Raw genomic sequence first — 24,932 nt, 5'->3', positions numbered from 1 at the left:
GAAGGTAGTTTCCCTGGGCCGAAACATGGTGTCTTTGGAATAGAAAGAGTGACTAAACCGGGGCTTAGGCCATGGCCGTGCTGCTGGAGACCACGCTGGGGGACATCGTCATCGATCTGTACACGGAGGAGAGGCCGCGAGGTAAGTGAAGAGATCCACACAGATACAGCTCTTATCAGTGACTGCCATTCAATCCCATTGCCACAGGTGTATAAAATCCAGCACCCAGCCACTCAGTCTGCCCTTACAAACATGTGTAAAGGAATGGGTCATTCTAAAGAGCCCCCAGAATTCCAGCATAATACTGTTTATAGGATGCCACAGTAAGGTCTCCTGCACAGGACCGTGTCCATATTTCAGTCCGCAAACCATGGATCTGCAAAAAACGGATACCTTCCGTGTGCGTTACGCGTTTGTCTCGCTGCCGTCCATAGAAATGACTTCACATCTGCAGAATAGGGAAAGTTCTATAGTTTGGGGAATGACCCCACAAATCGGCAATACGAATACAGATCTGGGGCAGTGTGATAGCACATGGATGACAGTAGTGTGCCTGAGGCCTAATGGCGCATCTACACATGTCAACTGAGCATGCGGTTATTGGGGATGAAGCCTTTGTTCCTGATAGTTGAGAGCTGCATTTACATGTTTCAGGATGAAGGATCGCCACCGTCATTACTTCAGGGCAGCAGATCCCTGTTTACACAGCACCATCTTCTGCCTGGAGATGATGGTTTACTTTGCTGCATAAACAATGGCCTCACAGGATGAAGGAGTCTGCTGACTCCATAAGAGGTTGTCTCTCTGCAGCAAATAGTATTTATCATGTAGAGAAAGGTAATACAAGGCACTTACTAATGTATTGTGATTGTCCATATTGCTTCCTTTGCTGGCTGGATTCATATTCCCATCACATTATACACTGCTCATTTCCATGGTTATGACCATCCTGTAATCCAGTAGCAATGACCGGTGCTTGCACACTATAGGAAAAAGCATCAGCCTATGTGCGCTCCCACAGTCCCGGCCACTAGAGCACCAGAGAGGACAGCGCCTTTTTCTATAGTGTGCAAGCACAGCCACTGCTACTGGATTACAGGGTGGTCGTAACCATGGAAATGAGCAGTTTATAATAAAAAAGAATCCAGCCAGCAAATGAAGCAATATGGACAATCGCAATACATTAGTAAGTGCCTTGTATTAACTTTCTCTACATAATAAATGCCATTTGCTGAAGTGACACAACCCCTTTAACGGCAGCACAAAAACTGTTCCGGAGCGTGATGGAATGGATTCCCATGGGTGAGCATGCAAGCCATATAATGCCAAGCACTATGCCAGGCTTCACACGGGGTGTTGTAAAGCATGCCACCACTGGACTCTGGAGCAGTGGAAACCCGTTCCGTATCTTGCAGTCTAATGGACGAGTGGGTTTGGTAAATGCCACAAGAGCATTACCTGCCTGACTGCATTGTGCCAACTGTAAAGTTTGGCAGAGGAAGGATAAGGCTACACGCACATGACTGTATGTATTTGTAACAATGCTTCTCCTTGTCCACAGGATGGACAAGAATAGGACATGCTCTATATTTTTTGCGCGGCTACGGAACGGACATACGGATACGGACAGCACACATTGAAATGAATTGGTCCACAGCCTATCTGCAAAAAAAAACGGAAGGGACATGGAAACAAAATACGTTCGTGTGCATGAGGCCTAATGCTATGAGGTTGCTTTTTCAGGTTTGGCCCAGGCCTCTTAGTTCAAGTCAAGGGACGTCTTAATACTCCGTGTGCTGTCCTCATCCGTTGTTCCGTGGCTCCGCAAAATAAAATAACATGTCCTATTCTTGTCTGAGCTTTGCGGACAAGAATAGGCATTTATATTAAAGGCTGTCCGTGCCGTTGCACGATTTGCAGACCGCAAAACACACCACGGTCGTGTGCATGAGGCCTAACTGTGTGGGAACAGTTTGGGGAAGGCCCTTTTCCATTCTTGCACAACTATGCCCAGTGGACAAAACGTTCCACAGTCGCTCTCCAAAATCCTGTAGAAATCCTTCCTAGAAGAGTGGAAGCTGCTTTAGCTGCAAAAGGGGGGGGGACATCTCCATATTAATGCCTGTGGAGTCAGAATGGGATGTCATAAAAGCTCTAGTAGGTCTAGCGTGTGGGGTGTCCAATACTTTTGTCCATGTTGTGTGTGTGTGTGTGTGTGTGTGTGTGTATATATATCTATATCTCTGTATGCTGTTTCCTTGTGTTCATCTGTGGAAGCTGCTCGTGTCCATCTGTCTCTGCAGATGTAGCAGTGCACATTGAAGTCAATGGGAGGCCATGGAATAGTCCAGCAGAACTAGAGCCACTCTTTACATCTGTACATTGGTTAAAACGTGGCGTTTCTCAAGTGTGAGACCACTTCTTTCATGAACATAGTTACTAATTACAGGGCCAAAAATGACCTGATCATCATGGCGACTAGAAAAGTGGCTTCATACATTTGGCAGCTGGATCCATCATTTTCAGCACTGAGGACTCAGGAATCCGTTGCACCCAATTTCATTTAGAAGCCAAACTTTTTCCAAAACTGATGACATTTTTCTATTTGTCTGAAAAAGTGACAGACAGCCTAAGAGTGACCCTCATGGGTCCAGAGAGATGCAGGCCAGGTGCCAGATCGTGCATGGACCCATCTGTTCTGCTCGATGTGCAGTTGTATCCTCAGACCGTCTGCTGATTGCAGTTGTCCGATGTCACATCCTCGTCTGTTACTCTTATAAATGGCCGGTGATTGCTAGCTGGAAAGCTTTCAGACCTTTATTGTATTTGTTCTGTTGTCTTTTTGTAATGCATATTCTTTTTCCTTTTAGCTTGCTTAAATTTCCTGAAGCTCTGCAAGATAAAATACTACAATTACTGCCTCATTCACAATGTGCAGGTCAGTATTCCTATGAATGAGATGCACATTTACTAACACTGGCATGCGGTAGAGCAGTGCCCCGGTAGTAATTACTGTGTAGTACGTATGTACCATGGTTTACCAACCTGCAGCCCTCCAGCTGTTGCAAAACCTCAGCTCCCAGCATTCCCGGACAGCCTACAGCAGAGCATGATGGGAGTTGTTGTTGGAGGGCCGCAGGTTAAGCATCCCTGGTCTCAGATGGCGCAGCTACAGATCTACACCCTGTAGTCACTGCAGTTCACAGCCACTTTGGATTTCCGACACCCCCGCTGATCAGCTGTTTGAAGAGAAGGCTGCTGTCCGTGCGAGCGCAGCAGTGAGCAGATGTAATTACAAGCCGTCCCATTCACTTCAATGGGACGACTTGTTCCTATTAAAGTGTATAGGAAGGAGCCGTCCCATAGAAGTGAATGGGATGGCTTCTTGCAATTAAACCCGCCTACCGCTGCAATGTCCACGGCGAGCAGGTAAACAACGAAGGGAATGCTGCGCTTGCATACAGCGCCACCTTCTCTTCAAACAGCTGATCGGCGTGGGTGTCGGATGGGTCGCTCAGCAAATGAGGATCAGCACAGTACCAGCGCTTCCTCAACTCTGCACCTCATTCACCCATCGGTGATTTCATCAGGTCTGTTTAGAACCCACTCCTGGTGGTGGCTACTAAATACGGACTACATCTACAATGTTTATGTGGAAAGACCGTTTCTGTTTGATGAATTGGTTGCCCGCTAGTCATTAATTTGGGTCAAATTTTTCTATTACCATTTTTATTCTCTTGTAAAGAAAACAAAAATGTGGCATCTGAATGCACAGATATAGCCAGTATCCCGAAAGAGATGTTGGTTGTGTCTCATGTGAAGCCAATTGCCCTGTGTCTTTTCCAAATCTGTGGTATTCACCGTTGTCTTTTCCTCCAAAAAGAGAGATTTTATCATACAGACTGGTGACCCTTCAGGAACAGGCAGAGGAGGCGAGTCCATCTTTAGGTATGCCGTTCACTTTTGTTGCTAAATGTGCATGTGCTTTTCTCCGATTAACCTATGGAATCGCATGTTTTAGGCTACTTTCACGGATCCGTTATGCAGACGCATCCGTTCAGATATTACAACCGCATGCATCAGATCAGAACGGATCAGTTTGTATTATCTTTAACATAGTCAAGACGGATCCGTCTTGAAGACCATTGAAAGTCAATGGAGGACGGATCCGTTTTCTATTGTGTCAGTGAAAACAGATCCGTCCCCATTGACTTACATTGTGTGTCAGAACGGATCCGTTTGGCTCAGTTTCGTCAGATGGACACCAAAACGCTGCAAGCAGAGTTTTGATGTCCACCTCCAAAGCGGAATGGAGACTGATCGGAGGCAAACTGATACATTCTGAGCGGATCCTTTTCACTTCAGAATGCATTGCGGCTGAACTGATCCGTTTTGGACCGCTTGTGAGAGCCCTGAACGGATCTCACAAACGGAAACCAAAACGCCAATGTGAAAGTAGCCTTAGATGTTTAATTTAGATTTGTACAGAAAGTTTTCTGCTAAGCTCTCAGAACTATTTGATCCATATCTCCTAGAAGCATTCTTGTCTTTTCTTCATATAAACTCTGGTTATCTTTTACTACTTGGGAGAGATGCTTGCTTGCTGGTATCTTTTGGTATTGTATTGGTGTAGGAATCTTTCTCCTAGCTTCCTTATTATCTCATATGTCACCTATTATTTCAGTAAGCTGTATGGAGACCAGGCATCTTATTTTGAACCTGAGAAAGTGCCAAGGATAAAACACAAGAAGTTTGGAACAGTGTCAATGGTGAACAATGGCAGTGATCAGCATGGATCACAGGTGAGAGAGGAGACCCTGTGCAACATATCTTCATTATATCCTATGGCGTAATCATGAATATACATGTGGCGACATTAAGAAATTGTTTGCTGTTATTTTTTTATTTAGAGGAAATTCTGTTTTGTAATAAATAAATAAAAAGAAGGGATAAAGATATGATCGACTAAAAGTGGAACCCATCTTTAGAGATATCCCCAAGTCTGTAGCTCCAAGGATTCTGGCATGTTCCTCTTTTTCCATAAGAAAACTGAGGAGAAAGGCTGCATTCACTTATTATTCGTTTATACTTTATGGTGTATGTAGACCCCATAATGGGATCTGCTGTTGTGTTTTTTTTTTTGTTTTTTTTTTAAATATCTACAAACTCTACACAGACCAAAAATAATATGGTGTGAGCACAGTCTCATTCTCCTTAGTGGAAGAAAATGAAACTTTTTATACTTTTGTGGCTTATTAAAATAAAAAAGGCATGTATGGATGTAGAAGAGTTAACAGCCACACTTGTTGAGTTATCACATCTAGTTATCACTGTGACTGTTAACAGCTGCATCTGTATTACAAATTAGATGCCTTTTTAAGTGTTCTTGCATGGCAAGACCACTTACTGTTATCTTACACATATATTCTTATTATTATAGCCAAATTTGCTACCCTAACTCCTCCCACTGTTTTTACACTACATAGACAGTATGTTCCCTATTGGTGTGCTATTACTTTGTGGAACGTTACGCCAAATAGCTCACGTCTTTGTGGCGAAATCGGTCCCATAGTTATGAATGGCGGAATGTTCAAAACTAGAGTGTGAGCTGACAAAAGCTAGAGTGTGAGCTGACAAAAGCTAGAGTGTGAGCTGAAAAATCAGGACATGATTTCTAAACTGCCACTAATCCCTTATTTTCAAACCCACCTACACAAATCGGCTGCTAATGTTTTATAAATGTAAGTTTTAATGTAACTGTGAAGCACTTTGGGCAACAACATTGCAATTAAATGTGCTATATAAATAAAATAAAAGTTGAAATGCATTTCTCACTCTATCAAGCTTGCCATGTGCACTTTATAAATTTGACCAATTAATTGGTTATACACTACATGTTTACTCTTTACTTTACTTTTACTTTAATCTTTACTCACTCCAAACACTCCACCCAGTTACTCTGCCCAGTCCAGTTGTAGATTACTGGTGGAGGCAAGAACACTTCACACAATTTCCCCAGAAATTGTAGCTTTTCTAGTTTTAATATATTGCCAAGTTAACAATATAATACAGTTTGTGTATTGCTGAGATTCATCTATTTGGGAGCAGCGCAGGATACATGTCAAATCTTTGCTTTAGCGGACCAGTTGGTTCTTAGAGGAGTAACTACCTAAACAAGCCTTGACGAGAGTTGTGCCTGACTGCATGAGTCTTCCAGGTGAATGCTTACAGCACAGACCCACACATTTTGTATTTGTTAGTTCTCTTTAAAGTGGTTCTCTGGGCTACAGATATGGATGGGCCTTTAATCTCAGCGTGGCACTTCCACCGATCAGCTGCTTTGGGCTGCTGTAGCACTGAAAGCTAATGGTGTATGGACTGAAAGAAGAAGGCTTATGACACTGTAGTTTCTGCCGCTGGGGTACTGAAGTCAAGCTTCCATTCACGTAAATGGTAGGTGAGTTGCGGTACCCCTGGCAAGGCTACTGGCTACTATACAGCGGTCTGCCTACAGCTCTGTACACTGTATAGAGGCAGACACCACAACAGCCCAAAACAGCTAATCGGTGGGGGTTCTGGGTGTCGGACCCCCACTGATCTGATGAGCTATCTGGAGGATAGGGTATCAATATCTGTAGCAAGACAACCTAGTTAATCTGTGAGATTGGTCGTGGTTTGTATATGTGCACTTCTGATATACACACTAGGGATCGACCGATATTGATTTTTTAGGGCCGATACCGATACCGATAATTTGTGAACTTTCAGGCCGATAGCCGATAATTTATACCGATATTCTGGGAATTTTCATTTTTGAAAAAAAAAATAAAATTCCCACAGATCTGCTGAAAATTAATGTTTATTGTTAATGTGTATTTTTTTTTTTAATCTTTCTTTTTCATTTATATTTTGGTGTTTTTATTTTTTTTTTTAACTTTTTTTTTTTTAACTAACTTTTAGCCCCCTTAGGGACTAGAACCCTTGTCCTATTCACCCTGATAGAGATCTATCAGGGTGAATAGGAGCTCACACTGTCCCTGCTGCTCTGTGCTCTGTGCACACAGCAGCATGGAGCTTATCATGGCAGCCAGGGCTTCAATAGCGTCCTGGCTGCCATGGTAACCGATCGGAGCCCCAGCATTACACTGCTGGGGCTCCGATCGGAGGAGCAAGGGAGAGGGGATCCTGTGGAGGGGCGCACTGCGACTGGGGTGGGGGGCCCTATGCGCCACCACTGCTTAATACTGGGGGGGGGGGGGGGCGCACTGCGCCACCAATGTCTGATACTGGGGGGCTTGGGGGGGCGCACTGCGCCACCAATGAAGCTTAATTTCATATACAGGAGGCGGGAGCTGGCTGCAGGATCACATAGCCGGCTCCCGACCTCTATGAGCAGTAGCTGCGATCCGCGGCACCTGAGGAGTTAACTACCGCAGATCGCAGCTACAGCTCATAGAGGCCGGGAGCCGGCTATGTGATTCTGCAGCTCCCGCCTCCTGTATATGAATGAATGATAGATTAATCTTCATTGGTGGAGCAGTGGCCATAGCTCCTCCCCTCCTCCTGTCCCCTGTCCTCTCATTGGCGGCAGCGGCAGCAGCAGCACAGGGGGAGGAGACACTGCTCCTTCTCCCCTGTGCTGCAGAGGGAACACGGAGAGCGCTGTCAGCAGCGCGATCTGTGTTCCCCATACACTATCGGAATATCGGCAAAATAGATGCCGATACCGATAGTGTTCAAAATCCTGAATATCGGCCGATAATATCGGTAAATCCGATAATCGGTCGATCCCTAATACACACGTCCTTCCTTAAGTCTCCTCTGGGCTGCAGGTATGGGCGCCACAAGCTTTAAAAAAAAACTTTCACATAGGTTTTCACAATCTCTGTTGGGTGCTGTCAGATTAAAATTTTTTATTTATTTTTTATTCCAAAGCTGGTCAGCTCATGCAACTTGCTTTCCAAAGCGGAAATATGGGACAGACCTGTAGTAAGTTTAGATTGTGAGTTTGAGATTCGTAAACATAACTAACAAACCAGCTATACTGTCTTTGCTTACAGTTCCTTATTACTACAGGAGTGGATCTGGATTATCTTGATGGGGTTCATACAGTGTTTGGGGAAGTAACAGAAGGAACTGATGTGTTAAAAAGGATTAATGAGACATTTGTGGATAAAGACTTTGTTCCTTTCCAAGACATCCGGTAGGTCGAGCAAATTACATTTTCAGTATATTCCATGCCACTTTAAAGGGGTTGTCCAGGTTCAGAGCTGAACCTGGACATATCCCTATCTTCACCCCTCAGCCCCCCCTGACATGAGCAACTGAGCATTTTATGCTCTGATGCTCTCCCTTACCCTGCGCTGTATCGCGCAGGGCAAGGACTTTTTTGTTTACAATAGCACACTGTTAGTTGGAGGCTTCCGCCTAGTAGTGATGGCCGGCTCTGATAGGCGGGCTTTATCGCTGCACTACCCTATGGAGAAGCACTCAGTGATGTTGATGCGGATCGGCAGTGCCACCTGTAATTCAATTCTATTGCGTGGACTACCCTATGGAGCGCTGGGTACTTCCTCTATTGCTCATCGGACAGATGTTGAAAGTGCAGCTCTGTTCCCATCGACTCTGGAGCAGCGCTGCAGTAACCAGCCTCATCCACTACAAAATACAGAGCTGTGTAGATCCTGCTCAGACTTGCAGAGATGCAGGGTGTTGTGGCCATGTAGACCATCAATAGTAAAGGAGTGGAAACCGCTCTAAACTAAAATGGTATTTTTCAAGGGTTGACCAAACAATCAAGATATGGATAACTGTAAGTGTGTGGCATGACGTTACATTACATGAGGATGTAGAGACAGATATACACACGCACCCTTTTATGACTACTGATATGATTCTTATGGTGCTCATTAAAATGAGGTATTTAACAAATAAAGTGTATTCACCTTGTAATGAAAACCTAAACATAATGTACAAATTTTCCACTGTATCAATCCCTCATTTTAGTGCCTGTTTACTGTCATTCAGAGGGAACCATCACTTTTTTGCATTCTGACTTTCTATTTTTCAGATTTTATAGTGGGTTACGCAAAAAAAATAACAAGTAGAAAAAAAGTGCAGAAACCTCAAATTCTTGCCAGAGGATAGAAATCTGCCCTGGTCATGTGATACACATAGAGGTGCCACACTAGTTACAAATGGTAAAAAACGTTTACCATTTCACGAATGTAGACATTTTTCACTAATAAAAATATTGTCTGAGTTTTCCCAAAAACTTTTGATATCTCATAGAGACAGATTAAAAGTTTTGATCAGTGGGGTCTGAGTGCTGAGACCCTTGCCGATTTCATAGAACAAGGAGCGAGATGAACTTGCACAGCATGCTGTATCTCCTCACTGCAGGAGACGGGTTCATTAGAGAGTCTACGAGCCTGGCTCAAGTTCATCCTCTGCAGCGAGGAGGGAAAGCGTGCTTTTCGAGCGCTTCTCTCTCGTCGCTGGGGGTCTCAGGACTCAGACCTCCACCAATCAAAACATTTGATATATCTCTATGACCTATCAGAAGTTTATTACAAACTCATTGACCCCCTTTAAAACACTTTTTGCAAACAAATGTTCTCAGTGGACATGATCTTTTAACCACTTTATGTTGCAGACATGTGAAAGGTAATTGCAAAGCATAACTTATTTCACCCTGCCAATTAGTAAATCTTTAAATTACGACAAGTTTTGATGTCACGATTAGAGGACTTTTAATTGTGTTTTGATAGGATAAACCATACTGTGATTCTGGATGACCCTTATGATGACCCCCCAGGCCTTCCCATTCCTGATCGTTCCCCAGAACCTACAAAAGAGCAGTTGGATGTAAGTATTGCTGCCGGGCAGTTATGCACATGTGGGTGGTTCACCCTTGTATGCTTGGTAGTTTGCCTCTTTTATGTTGTAACCATTACCTTATTATAATCTCAGAGTGGTCGCATAGGTGCTGATGAAGAAATCGATGACAACAAAGGAAAATCGCATGAGGAAATTGAAGAACAATTTGCTGAGAAAGAAGCGAAGACCAGAGCTGTTCTTTTGGAAATGGTAAAGATACGCTATTGGAAAATGATAAATGTTCTGGAGTTATTTCATGAATGGATTTTATTCCCTAAGCACCCCATCTCTTCTCTTTTTGATCACGTTTTAATTTTTTTTTTTTTTCGGTGACCAAAATTTGGCGAATCGTGCATTTTTATATATATTTTTTCCATTACAGCATCCACTGCACCGGAAAAATGTTTTTACATTTTAATAGTTTGGACATTTTCAGACTTGGCGATTATCTATAATATTTATTTTTACATAATTTGGAAAGCACATTGATTTAGAATTGTTAATTTTTACTGTCATTTTTTAGGCCCCTTAGAGGACTTGAACTTGTGATCTTCTGATCACTTGTATCATAGACTGCAAACAGCGGGCCCTTAAGATACAGTGGCCTCGGGATACAATATTTTCAACATACAGTGGGATTTACTAGGCCATGGTAAGGCTACTTTCACACTTGCGGCAGAGTGATCTGGCAAGCAGTTCCATCGCCGGAACTGCCTGCCGGATCACGCAATTGGCATGCAAACGGACAGCATTTGTAGACTGATCCAGATGCAGATCCATCTCACAAATGCATTGCAAGAACGGACAAACGGATCCGTTTCTATTTTTATTTTATTTATTTTTTTCAAATTTTACTGGTCTGTGCATGCGCAGACCGGAAGGACGGATCCTGCATTGCGGTATTTTTAATGCCGGATCTGGCACTAATACATTTCAATGTAAATTAATGCCAGATCCGGCATTCTGGGAAACGGATCTGGAATTTTGGACGGAAATAAAACCTGCAGCATGCTGTGGTATTTCTTCTGTCCAAAACACTGTTCAGTGGCTGAACTGAAGATATCCTGATGCATACTGAACGGATTTCTCTCTATTCAGAATGCATAGGGATAAAACTGATCAGTTTTTTTCCGATATTGAGCCCCTATCACAGAACTCAGTGCCGGAAAAGAAAAACTCAAGGGTGAAAGTACCCTTAGTTGAAGCTTGACTCAACATACAATGGCTCAGACTGTGATCCAACCCATCTACATGGGTTTCTCTGGTAAAACATCTGTACTGGTTGTCTAGTAGTCCCTCTTTATAGTACAGTGCGGTACTACATTTCCTGTACTGCCCTCTGTCTGTGCCAGGATGAGTTTCTCTGTCAGACACTAGGTGAGGGTGGCTCCATTTTATTTTTCTGGTACTCTGTGATATACATGACCCTGAAGAAGTTTCTGTCATGGAAAGTGATTTACAGCTTCCTGCATCCATTCCTGACTGTTATATGTAAAGATTTGCTCTATCTGCCTTTGTTTTTTTTTTTTCTTAAAGCTTCCATTTCTCTTATCTTGGGTTGACATTTTGGGGATTTGGAACCAATAGATTTCCATAGAGTTATCAGCTCAACATACTATGGTTGTTCTGGAACCAATTAACATTGTAAGATGAGGCACCACTGTACTATTGCAGTCTGAGATTTCTGTAGACTGCCTGTCAAGCCCTGCCACCAGCATTACTTAACTGACGGCTTACTATCACAGGCCTAGGAGTCTTCACAAAGCCCCAGGCTAACATAGCAATGGACCAGAACACCAAAATTTTGCTCCAGGGGCTCTAATTGAATCTGTCTGTCTTACTGCTCAAATGTGCGGTCACTATTAGCCGCAGCATATAAGGGGTTAAATGACCGCGGTCAGAGTTTTATCCAATCGAGGTAATTGTAGCTGGGTGTCTGATGTTTTATACAACTGGCACCTGCCTTGTATGAAGTAAACATACACAAACAAAAGAGAAACTGAGACTAAAACGGGTATAGTAGTAAAATATAAATATACTTTATTGGGTGATACATAAAAATGATTAATTAGACATAATGTAATACATCAGATACAAAAGTGGACTACACCTGAGGGGACATAACGTAGTCACATAAAAATAGGGGAGGCAACCAAAAAATTATAGACACATATAGAACACCCTTACACATAAGGATATCACGTCTATTTGTCATGAATGTCAGAAGAGACAATATAGATATAGATCTCCAAGCATACATATGTATATAAAAGACCTATCCAATGCGTCTAAAAAAATGTTGCAAATATCAAGACCATATTAGTATGTACCTCTATGTCTCCACATGGATAAAGAACTGCCTGTGCACTATAACAAAATCCCACATGAAGACATACATGCGCATAGCAATCAATCACTTTGGTGGTCCCACATATGAGTAGCAATCAATCACTTAAATGGTCCCATACACATACACATAGTTTCATCCGTCTCCTAGGTAGAGAGCCAGACTCTATATGCACGTGTGAGCATGCACATAAATATCATAAGGCAAATACGGCTGTTGCCAATGCTTTCAATAGAGCCATATATAGAAAAGGTAGCAGGGATTGCTCACCCAGACGCCCGCATCCACAGAGTGAAAACAGGGATCTCGGAGATCAACCCCCGCAGCATGCACAAAGTAGCTAATTATGCCACAAGAAAAGTGATGATTGCAACAAAAGGTAGCCTCACACATAAAGTAACATACCCATAAGGATAGCAATCTGTCCAACTCAGGAGAGCCACGTACCGCATAATACCGTGCACGCTAATGTGAACACCATTTTTCTGAAGGTGTATGTCATCAGTTAGCCCACACACAATCATATTTGTTTCCTTTGGAGTACTGTGCAGAAGAATGGCAGCACGGTTGCATCCTAGTGAATACAACAGTCCATCAGCACTGTGACCCCTTCCTTTTTTCTATGCTCGGGTGCCTGGCTGTACAAGGAAAAGTGGTGAAGGGACCACAGGGCAGATTCACTTTCATTCTCAAGATTGATGTGGGTTCCAGAGATCAGACTAACAACAATTCTAAAGTGATGTTGTATCCTGAAGCATGGTCCTAGTGTGAACATGGGTTTGTCCAGCAACCTGATGAGTCTTTTATGTGGCCCAATTGGTCATGTCAGATAGGATATTTGCACATCACTTGACCCACAGGTGTCAGGTTGTGACCTGGCAGCATTTATGTTTGGTATGTTTTTGGTTATCCATATAATTGAGATATCAACGAAGATAAATATGTTTTCTTTTTTAAGGTTGGCGATATACCCGATGCAGATATAAAACCTCCTGAAAATGTGCTCTTTGTATGCAAATTAAATCCTGTTACGACTGATGAAGACTTAGAGATCATCTTTTCAAGATTTGGATCCATTAAGAGGTATTCTCTTCACCTTCACCTAATTGTGTGCCTTTAGTCAAAAGAAATAGGTTAGTTTTATGGGTGCACAGTAATTAAAGCGGTTTTTGAGACCTTTTTACTGATGACTTATAATCTGGAATTCATCAGTATCCGATCAGTTGGGGTCCAATACCCGGGGCCTCCGCCGAACCACTGTTTGAGAAGGCACCAAATACACAACACATTCAGCACAAACCGTACATGGATGTGTATTGGAAAGTCGGGAGAGAGAGCTGGTGGGCGAATGATCTTTCGTCCAACAGCTATTGAATGTGTATGGCCATATTTAGTTATAAGAACAGTAACATTTATATTATTTTAATGACCAAAATCATATGACTTGTCGCCAAATCAAAAATGTAGCAGGTGGTTGGAAAATATAGATTTGTGTTCTACATGCCAACATTAGGACATAGAGGTAACTCGGTTTTGGTCTGGAGTACATTTTAGGGCTATGTTCTGTCAATATATTAAGCAGAATTAGGACAAGACATCGTGATTATATAGGTATAAAACAATAGCTGCTTTAAAGTGTACCTAAACTTATAAATATATACTACTTTATTTTTTCTAATATACTTTATTTTTTTGTTTTCCATGCAATATAGTACCCGATGTTGAGGTGTCTATCTCACTTTGCAAACTGTGTACGAGAGAGCAGATTCCCTTGTGGCCGCACTGGTACAGGCAGAAGCTCCACAGCACATTGGTGCTCCTGCCTGTACCAGCACAGCTCCGCTAAAGCCTGGCATAGATGTCCTATGGCTGTACAGTGCTTAATATGGCCACAGGGTAATCTCTACTGCCATGCACAGCAATGTACAAGGGTTTGCATTCTAATGTGCAATAGGCACCTGAATTTTAGGTGCCTATATCGAGTGTAAAACAAAAAAAATAAAGTATATTAGAAAATAAATAAAACTTTTAGGGCATTTACAGTATGTTTTAATAAACTTTATTTCTAAGTTTAGGTACACTTAAAAAGGGGTTGTCTGGACTTTTAATATTGATGACCTATCCTCAGGATTGGTCATCAATATCACATTGGTGGGTGTCCGATACCCGTCAACCCCGATCAGCTATGTGAGGAGAGCGCGTGCAGTCTCTCTTCCTGCTCACTGCTGCTATCTATGGCAAAGTAGCAGCGCACAGGAAGAGAGACAGAACGTGCACATGCACTGCTCCTAATACAGCTGATCGAGGGGGTGCCGGGTGTCGGACCACTGCCGATCTAATATTGATCACCTATGCTGAGGATAGGTCATCAATATTAAACACTGCAGTGTTCTGGTCATGATTTTGCATCAGTATTTGTTTGCTAAAAGCAAGAGTAGAATCTAAACAGAGGGAAGGTATAATGGAAGGGTTTGCACCTTTTCCATGTCCTGGATACAGACCTGATTTTGGGTTACAAAACTGATGACCAAAATACTGCTGTGTAAAAGTGGTCTTATAGATAGGATTCATGTATTCATATTGTAACATTTCTGGGTTTTTCCTCCATGAAATAGTTGTGAAATAATACGAGACTGGAAAACTGGGGAATCACTGTGTTACGCGTTTATTGAGTTTGAAAAGGTAATACATTATATATTACAAACAGTCTGGTAGTGAAGAAATAAAACCATCCATTATGTAATCTCTGAATATTTTTCAGGAGGAAGACTGCGAGAAAGCCTATTTCAAGATGGATAATGTACTTATTGATGACAGACGCATTCACGTGGATTTCAGTCAGTCTGTTGCTAAAGTAAAATGGAAAGGAAAAGGTACTGTCCCCTGATTTGCAATGCAAAGATCACGATCTCTTTATTATTTAATGTAATGTATAAGTACAATGACTAAATGTGCGAGTGTATTTTGTTTGTGGAACTAGCTTTAATATAACATTGTTCACATGATCTAGTGATGGTTTTAACTCCTTACAGGCATTGCCTACTTAGGTTTCCCAATTTCATATACATTTTTGGGTAACTGAGTTAAAGGAGTTGTCTCCCCTTGAACACTGGTGGCATATTGCTAGGATATGCCATCAATGTCAGATAGGCGTGGGTCCCACCTCTAGGACCCACACCCATCTCTAGAATGGAGTGCATGCACAGCCTCTCCATTCATTTTTTTTGGGTGCACTCAGCTATTTTCTGCACTCCCATAGAAATGAATGGAGGGCAGCTGCACCAGATGTGGGGACAAGCACCCATCTGGCCTTGGTGGCATATCTTATCAATAGGCCACCAATGTTTGAAGTGAGGCAACCCCTTTGATAGAGGGGAATTTTCATTTCAGAATCCTTATTTTTTGCCCGATTGCGAACAGCATCTCTCTGGAGGACCTGTCCTGCATTACACAAGTAATCCATTGTTTTAAATAGATACTGTGTAATGCAAAATTTTCCCTGTGGTGGTGCTGCTGCAGAGAAACTGAACACTTACTGACAGGTTTCCCCACAATAATGCCTTAGGACTCCTGCACACGACCATGTGCTGGCCAGGCCTGTTTTGCACGGGCACCAACCGTAGGGCCGCTGCATGCGGATCACAGACCCATTCACTTGAATAGGGTTCATGGTCCACACCGCAGAAAAGTAATGCATGCACTACTTTTTTGTGATGCGGAGGTACAGACAGAAAATGAAGTTCTTCCATGGGCTTCCGATCCATACCTCCGTTCCGCACCACACCGCATCTCCCAGATTGCGGTTCCATTCAAGTGAATGGATCCGCATCAGTGATGCAGGGTGCACACGGCCGCCGTGTGCATGAGCCCTTATCACGTCAATTTGCATAAAACTTTGTACCAATACTGTAGGAGGGCCGTACAGTATTAGAATGTATTGGCTCCGATGAGACAAAGTTATTGCTTCGCGAAGTCTCGCGAGACTTTGCGTAATAACGTCATAAATTAATTTGTACTGTAAAAAAACATTTCCTGAATGGAACCGAACCCGAGTTCGGGATGTGTTTGTTTTTTTTTTTGTTTTTTGTTTTTTTTTTACAGAACAAATTAAGAGAAGCGATAACTTCGGCTCATCGGAGCCAATACATTCTAATACTGTACTGAGCTCCTGCTCCGTACAGTATTAGAACAAAGTTTAATGCAAATTGACTTTGGATGAAACACAATTCGCTAATCCCTATTCACACGTCAGTGTTTTGGTCAGTGATTTCCATTGGTCATTGTGAGCCAAAACCAGGAGTGTAAGCTACATAGGTATAAGGGAAAGATCTGTACCTGTTCTGTATTCAGCGCCACACCTGGTTTTGGCTCACAATGTCTGATGGAAGTCACTGACCAAACACTGACTGTGTGACTAAGGCCTAACACTGGATGTTCCAGCATTCAAGCTTGCCTTTTATGGATTCAACAATGGATCTGGAAATATCTTTTCTACCACAATGAAGATTGTTTGCATAGTAAAATTTATAGAGATATAGTGACATTGGGGCACATTTATTAAGACCAGCGTTTTAGACGTCGGTCTTAATAAAGCCCCATAGCTGGCGGTGGTTCTGCTGAAGAGGCTCAAGTAATTTAGACGTATTTCAGAATAGTAATAGAAGACTGAAACAAGACGTATGTCCATCTAGTTTAGCATGTTATCCTGCAAACCCTGATCCAGAGGAAGGCTACCCCTCCACCCATGAGGTAGGTAGAAGCCAATTTTCCTCATTTTAGGTGAATGAAATTCCTTCCTGGAGAATAACTCTCTGGATCAATGGCCTTTCCAGAATTCTAATAACTAAACCTGTGATACTATTACACTCCAGAAATAAATCCAGCCCCCTCTTGTACTCTTCCAATGACTTCACCACCTCCTCTGGCAGAGCATTCTGTAGTCTCACTGCTCTAACAGTAAAGAACTCCCTTCTGTTGATGTAAAAACCTTCTGTCCTTTAGACCAGGGATGCTCAACCTGCGGCCCTCTAGCTGTTGTAAAACTACGACTCCCACCATGCCCTTCTGTAGGCTGTCCTGGAATAATGGGAGTTGTAGTTTTACAACAGCTGGAGGGTCACAGTATAATTCCTCTAAATATATATTTTTTTGTCATTAGGCAATAATTGTTGAAAATTGCATGAATTGCCTCTGGGAGATGATTACAGTAGCAATTAGTAGGTATAGCCAGGATTAGTACTGGTGGAGTCTCTCCCTGTAAGTGGGACCGATATGGAGTGATTTGTAAACAGAAAAAAATTATGGCTTGATGTACCTGTAGACTATAATTAGGCAAACCATAGATAATGCCTTCAAATCTTCATTTAAAAAAGATTTCACAGTACAAAACGTATTGAAACATATGCTCAGATGCCCCTGTCAATAGCGACCGTGGCATCTCTGGGGTTAGAGAGACAGAGGAGGCCCCCTCTGTTCTCCAATCAGTCAATCAGTGCCCCTGCTATGAAAGCGCCAGGCTCTCAGTTACCATGACAGCTAGGCCTTTGGCTGCCATGCTCCGATTGGCTTCACATCAGAGCCTGGTGCCTTCACAGCAGGAGCACCAAGGCACGGCTTCACCGGCAGCCTGTCAGAATCCCCTTTCTTAATTTATGTAAAAAATAAGCATAATGAGTACTGCTCTGATATTCAAGTATCAAAATATTTTTCCTGCGTGGTTAACGCCATAACTAGAAAAAAATGAATAATTCACTTTTTATTGGTGTCCTTGTCCCCCCCCCCCCCCCCCCCCCCCCCAAAAAAAAATGTATAAAAGTGATGAAGTCATACATATCCATAATGGTACCAAATACTATAGTTTGCCCTATAAACTAACATAATATAAACTACCGTATTTATCGGCGTATAACACGCACAGGCGTATAACACGCACCTTCATTTTAAGAGAGAAATTTCAGGATTTTTTTTTTTTATTTCAAATAAAGAACTTTGAAGCAAAATAAGGGTAGCTCAGAACTTTTTTTTATTAATATTATTACCACTTATAAGGTAAATAATGTAAAAGGACAGTAAAACCAACTGTTTTAACAAAGAAACTTGGATATTCTGTTTTTACAAAAGTTTACTCGAAATCGCTATCTGGGAAACCAAGAAACTCTTCATCTTCACTGCTATCTTCAAAATCGCAATGAACACTGCTGCTTTCACTGCTACCATCTTCATAAATCAGCTCATCTTCTTCACCATCCAAAGCATTACTTATGCCACATTTCTTAAAAGATTTGATAACAATATCTTCTTTAACTGCGTCCCACGAAGTCTTTATCCACTGACAAACTTTTGAAATGCCAGGTCTTTTCATTCGCCCAGAATTCGTAACTTCATGTTGGTTTTCATCACACATGTATTTATTCCATTCTTCACGCATTAAGGCTTTGAAGGGCTTGTTAATGCAAACATCCAATGGCTGCAATTGTGATGTAAGTCCTCCTGGAATGACTGCTATTTCTGTTTTGCACATTTGAAATTCTGTCTTTGTTGGTTCTGTAAGATGAGATCTAAATGAGTCCAGTACTAACAAGGATGGCTTCTTTAACAAAGCACCTGGGCGCTTCTCCCACACATTTCTAATCCAAAGCTTCATGCCTTCTTCATCCATCCAACCTTTGGGATGAACATGCACCTGTATGCCACTTGGAATTTTCTCCTTAGGCATAGTTTTCCTTTTAAAAATGACCAATGGTGGCAGCTTGTTTCCATCTGCAGTGACAGCAAGGACCACAGTATAATGATTTTTTTCATGACCTGAAGTCTTAATTGTTACTGTCTTGGCACCTTTTGCTTCCACGGTTTTGTTTGAAGGAACATCGAAGGTGAGTGGTACTTCATCCATGTTGCCTATTTGACCAATTTCAAAATTTTGTCTTTTCCTTTGTTTGATAATAAAGTTATGAAAATTTATTATCTTCTCTTCATAATCATCTGGCATACGCTGGGCAATCCTGGTTCTTGTTCTCATCCGAAGCTCATGCCTCTTCATAAATCTTTGGCACCATGATGCTGTTCCTTTGAAATCATGTATTTGCAACTCTTTGCTGATTTTCACTGCTTGAATAATGATCATTTTTGTTGATAAAGCAATACCAGCTTTTCTATGATTAAGTACAAATTCCTTCACCTGTTCTTCTAATTTTGGCCATTTAGCAATACCGCTACGAAAATTGCATTTTGTTTTTGATAATGTCTTCAGTTTTTCTTCCATTTTTCGCCACTCTCGTATTGTGCATTCTGTTGGTGGCTCTCCAAAATGCCTTGCTGCAGCCCTATTTCCATGTTGCTTGGCATATTCCACAACCTTCAACTTGAAAGCAGCTGTATATGCTGCACGCTTTTGTTTTAATGCCATTAGGGATACCAGTAGTAGGGAAATACGGTACGGTTATGAATGCAGTTTTTTTCAGCGTCAGAGTGTCAGGAGAGTCACACTGCAGTGGTATACTTTTTACCTAAGTTTAAAAAGAGTAAGGTAGTATCAGGGGTGTGTAAATTTACATTCTGCACAACGCCAATCATAAGTAGTGAGGCATTTCCCAAACGTCAGCTTCACATACACACGCTACCTATGATTGATGATGTGCAGCGCTGGATCCTGTGTGATCCTTTGCAGGGATGTCTCTTAGATCCCATCCCCCTGTCAAACAGTACCGTATTTCTTTGCCCGCCCCCTCCGCGAGCAGATTTATTTTGGCAATCTGGTCCCCTTAGGCTACTTTCACACTAGCGTTCGATCGGATCCGTTCTGAACGGATCCGATCGTAATAATGCAGACGGAGGCTCCAGAACGGATCCGTCTGCATTATATTAGCTAAAAAAAGCTACGGTAAGTGAAAATAGCCTCGTACGGATCCGTCCAGACTTTCAATGTAAAGTCAATGGGGGACGGATCCGCCTGAAGATTGAGCCATATTGTGGCATCTTCAAACGGATCCGTCCCCATTGACTTACATTGTAAGTCTGGACGGATCCGCACGCTTCCGCACGGCCAGGCGGACACCCGAACGCTGCAAGCAGCGTTCAGCTGTCCGCCTGTCCGTGCGGATGCGAGCGGAGCGGAGGCTGAACGCCGCCAGACTGATGCAGTCTGAGCGGATCCGTTCCATTCAGACTGCATCAGGGCTGGACGGCTGCGTTCGGGTCCGCTCGTGAGCTCCTTCAAACGGAGCTCACGAGCGGACCAGCGAACTGCTGCACAGCATCTATGGTATGTGATGCACTAGCACTAGCACTTTTATATATTTTATAGAAATAACCCTCCAGTTTCCACTTCAACACTTATAGTTGTACCTGACGGGTACAAGTTCTCCTCAGACAGCAAACTCTCGCGAGTCTGCAAACTCTCGCAGTGCAGAGCGTTACCGTAGTTACGCTCCGACGGCCGCGAGAATTAGTCATGAGGAAGGCGCGGGTTTCCTGGGCTGAGCCGCTGCTACTGATCGCTGCTGTGCGGTATGTACGGTACATCGGCGGTGTATATGGTGTCCCGACGGCCGCGAGAATTAGACAGGAGGAAGGCGCGGGTTTCCTGGGCTGAGCCGCTGCTACTGATCGCTGCTGTGCGGTATGTAGACAGGAGGAAGGCGCGGGTTGCCTGCTACTGATCCACTCGCTGCTGTGTACATTATATCGGCGGTGTATACTGTAAAAACATGGCTTTTTAACTTTATATCGGCGTATAACACGCATACATCATTTGCCCCCTATTTTCAGGGAAAAAAAGTGCGTGTTATACGCCGATAAATACGGTATTTAAATTTGGTATTATACTCCTATGAACCCACAGAATGAGGATGTCGTGTAATTTTTTTTTAACACATAGTATATGTAATATTCTCTCCAACCTCCCCCCCCCCCCAAAAAAAAAATTTAGTTTTTTTTTTCTTTTTAATTTCACACCACAAATAATTCCCCCCCCCCCCCCCATTTCCAATACAAGATATGGCATGCTAAATGGTGGCACTGAAAAACACAAAAATAAGCCCTCATACGAAATGAAAACATAAACAAAAATTGGCCCGGTCCTTAAGTGGACAAGCACTTGTCACCTTTTACACCAGGGAATGGTGTGGAATCCTTTGCTCTGCAATCGTACCCCACATAGGATTTATTGCAGCACAAATTGTACTTTTCCCTTCTCTGCATATATTTGTATGTATAGATGGATTAGATTGGGATATGTGTCTGATCAGCAAGGGACAAAAAGTAATTCTGTTTTGATTTTCAGGTGGAAAGTACACCAAGGATGATTTCAAGGAATATGAGAAGGATGCAGAAAAATCTTCCAAACTTGCTCTGAAAGAAAAGGCTAAACCTCAACAAGAGTATCTTTTTACCCAAATGTGACCATGTAGGTTATAATTGTGCTGTTTAAAATTCCACAGGAAAAATCACTTTTCTAGCAGTTAGTTAATGGGGGAATTCCTACTACAGAGTAACTCTGGCATATAGACTGAGTGGTATCAATAAAAATAGCAAGTTTGCTGTCCAAAAAATGTCAGTTCTTCTTCTGTCTAATGCTGCATTTACGCTGCCCAGTGGTTCCTACAAATGTTCATTCCCGATTATCTGCACATGTAAAGGTGCCACAGATCAAAACGCTCGTTCTTCGGGTGAAATGATCTGGGGTGTAAATCATACTGTCTAAACAGCACTCTGCTGCCCAGAAACAATGAATTTGTATGAGGATAAGTGATGGCAGTAGCCCACCCCTATACAATGGAGGTGACTGTGCAGCGCTTCACCTCCACTGACGAGCAGGCAGTTATAGGGAAGAAACACTTCCTTCCCAACAATTGTGTGCTCAATGGCGCAGTGTAAATATCCCTTTTAGTTTATATGACAGTGTAAATGAGCCAATAGTTTCCATGTTGGGGCAATTCTTAACTATCTCAGCAGCAAATATGAGCTGGTATTGGATGACGAAGTAGAAGACACAAGCCATGATAGACGACGTACTACTAAGCACAAAAAAGAAAAGAAACGCCACTACTCTGATGATGATGAAGGTGATAGAAGAATGAAGAAATCAAAGGTACCAGGTCCTGTTGAGCACTGCAATTCCTTCACTGATTTTACACACACACACACACACACACACACACACATATCAGTGTCCCCATTCACCCACTGTGCAGGAAAGTACAGACCCAAACCCGGACTTCATCACTGAAGTTCAGGTTTGGGTTAGGTGTTGTGTAGATTTTATTATTTTCCCTTATAACATGGTTATAAGGGAAAATAATGGCATTCTTCATACAGAATGCAAAGTAAATTAGGGATGGAGGGGTTAAAAAATAAATAAAATAAAAAATTAATTTGCCTGCTCCATAGCTGCCGGTCTCTGTTCTATCTTTAGGACCTGGTAAAAGACCTGTGATGACGTCACTATGGTCCAATCACATGGTTCATCACCATGGTGAGGGACCATGTAATTGGATCATGTGATGTGACGTCACCACAGGTCCTTAGCCGGCAGCTCAACATTACAGAAGAAGACAGAAATCCGCAACTACGCGATCAAGTGGACTCGGTGAGTTAATTTTATTTTACATTTTTTACCCCTCCATCACTATTTTACTTTGCATTCTGTACTCAGAATGCTATTATTTTCCCTTTTATAACCATGTTATAAGTGAAAAGAATACAGATCGCGTCCCCAGCCCGATCGTCACATAGCAGCCATGCGTGGAAATCGCACCGCAACCGTACTTGCTTGCGGATGCTTGGGATTTTCACACTGCCCCATTCACTTCTATGGGGCCTGCGTTGCGTGAAAAACGCAGAATATAGAGCATGCTGCGATTTTCACGCAACACACAAGTGATGCGTGAAAATCACAGCTCGTGAGCAGAGCCCCATAGAAATGAATGGGTCCGGATTCAGTGCGGGTGCAATGCGTTCAACTCGCGCATTGCACCCACGCGGAATACTCGCCCGTGTGAAAGGGGCCTTATACTTTCTATGGATCTCTACCACACGCATTCGAAAAGCTGAGCAGAGCGAATACAAAATATGCCATTGTGTTGAACTCAACTTTTAACCCCTTAGTGACCACCCACATTTAAAAAAAAATTCCATTCCAAGAGCTATAACTTTGTTTTTTCATCAATGTACTTGTATGAGGTCTTATTTTTTGCAGGACAAGTTATAGTTTTTAATGCACCATTTTAAGTACATGTAATGATTGATTAAAACCAGCTGTTTAGCTAAAACTCCCTTTGTTTATGTCAGGAAAAAGGCGTATTAGTGGACACTAAGGGGTTAAGCATATATTTTGGGGCTCATTACAATTGTGAGCGTACCAAATATGTACTTTTTTTTTTTTTTTTTTTTCCTATAAATTATTTCTTAAATAAAATATTTAAAGGAAGCGTGTCGACAAAAAAGGACCATTTTTATGTTAAACATTTTTAAAAACTGTAATTTTTTTGTTTCTTTTTAATTTTCTATGTCACTATATTTAAAAAGATACCTAAAATCACACAGTTTTCGCACTGACCACAAAGCTTATAAATGAGTCGAGACTTGTTCAGGAAACATTTTAAGTAGCCATTGTATTATCATCACAGGCAGAATTACAATGACAGATATCACCTATATATAGATAATACAGAATACAACATTCACAATAGATGATATCACAGCTTATCTACTCCCTTACTGACCTTTGCACAAGTTACAGAGTATGCATAGAAAAATCTGCCATAGAAGTCGGCTAGATGAGGACATGGAACATGTAAAAAAATAACAAAAAATTAGAAAAATATATTTTTTATATAAAAACTTCACCTGCTTCCCACCAGGCCATTCTAGATCTCTGTCCTCTAAACCTCCAGACAGATGGAGTCACGTTCAGTGCTGCAGCCAGTGACTGGCCTCGGTAGTGACGTGTCCCCAAGTAGCATGCACTGCTTGGAGACTCATCTCCCCTGAGGACAGTCATTGGTTACATTGCTGCATGTGACCCATTCCATCCGGAATTTTATAGGGTGGGGACATGAAGACCTTTGAAGGAGCCTTCTCCCGCCAGTGGCGGGAGAAGAGGAGTATGATTTATTATTTTTTCATTAGGTATGATGGGCTGCTACTGACAGACAAAAAGACTGTCGCTTTTGAGAAGCAACTCTCCCACTCCTTTACGAGAAAAGCTTGTTTGCAGTATGGGTGTAATGTTGATGCTTGGTTCTCCCAATACACAGTGATGGAGACCTGCAAAACCAGAGGTGGAGCAGCTGGAGAAAACAGTATTTTGATTGATTAACGCAGGCTATACATAGATTTTTTTTTTATTGGCATTCACTGAGTAGATTAACTTTCTCTAATTCTGATAATCTGTTCTAATAATTTTTAAAAGGAGGCCCACCACAGTAGAAATGAAGATGACTACTGTAGAGAGAAGAGGAAGAGTGAGAAGAAGGATCACAGAAGAAGCCGTAGTCGTTCTTGGGAGCGCAATAGCTACCACAGCTCCAAAGATAAGTCGAGAGAAGAAACAAAGGAAAGAGACCGGGATAGAAGAAGAGATAGAAGTCCAAAGCAGTATAAGGACCGATCTAAATATCGAGACAGAGACTAGAAAGCAAGGAAGATATGTCATTGTGTATTAAAGCTTACATTTTTCACAATAAATATCTTCAGCATTTTTAACTTT

General features: G+C 42.2%; 1 protein-coding gene across 1 annotated transcript; it reads left to right on the top strand.

The window, feature by feature from the left end:
• Positions 1 to 2: 2 nt before the first annotated feature.
• On the top strand, positions 3 to 24,928 carry PPIL4 (peptidylprolyl isomerase like 4). Its single transcript, XM_044288795.1, has 13 exons — positions 3 to 141; positions 2,871 to 2,938; positions 3,884 to 3,948; positions 4,685 to 4,802; positions 8,061 to 8,203; positions 9,771 to 9,867; positions 9,973 to 10,089; positions 13,185 to 13,309; positions 14,842 to 14,908; positions 14,988 to 15,099; positions 21,507 to 21,603; positions 22,175 to 22,313; positions 24,636 to 24,928. The coding sequence occupies exons 1-13, from the start codon at positions 72 to 74 to the stop codon at positions 24,855 to 24,857; spliced, it is 1,440 nt and encodes a 479-aa protein (XP_044144730.1). The 5' UTR covers positions 3 to 71; the 3' UTR covers positions 24,858 to 24,928.
• Positions 24,929 to 24,932: the final 4 nt, after the last annotated feature.

This window comes from Bufo gargarizans, chromosome 4 (genome assembly GCF_014858855.1).
Source record: "Bufo gargarizans isolate SCDJY-AF-19 chromosome 4, ASM1485885v1, whole genome shotgun sequence".
Taxonomy (NCBI): Eukaryota; Metazoa; Chordata; class Amphibia; order Anura; family Bufonidae; genus Bufo; species Bufo gargarizans.
This window is presented reverse-complemented; position numbering and strand designations above follow the sequence as displayed.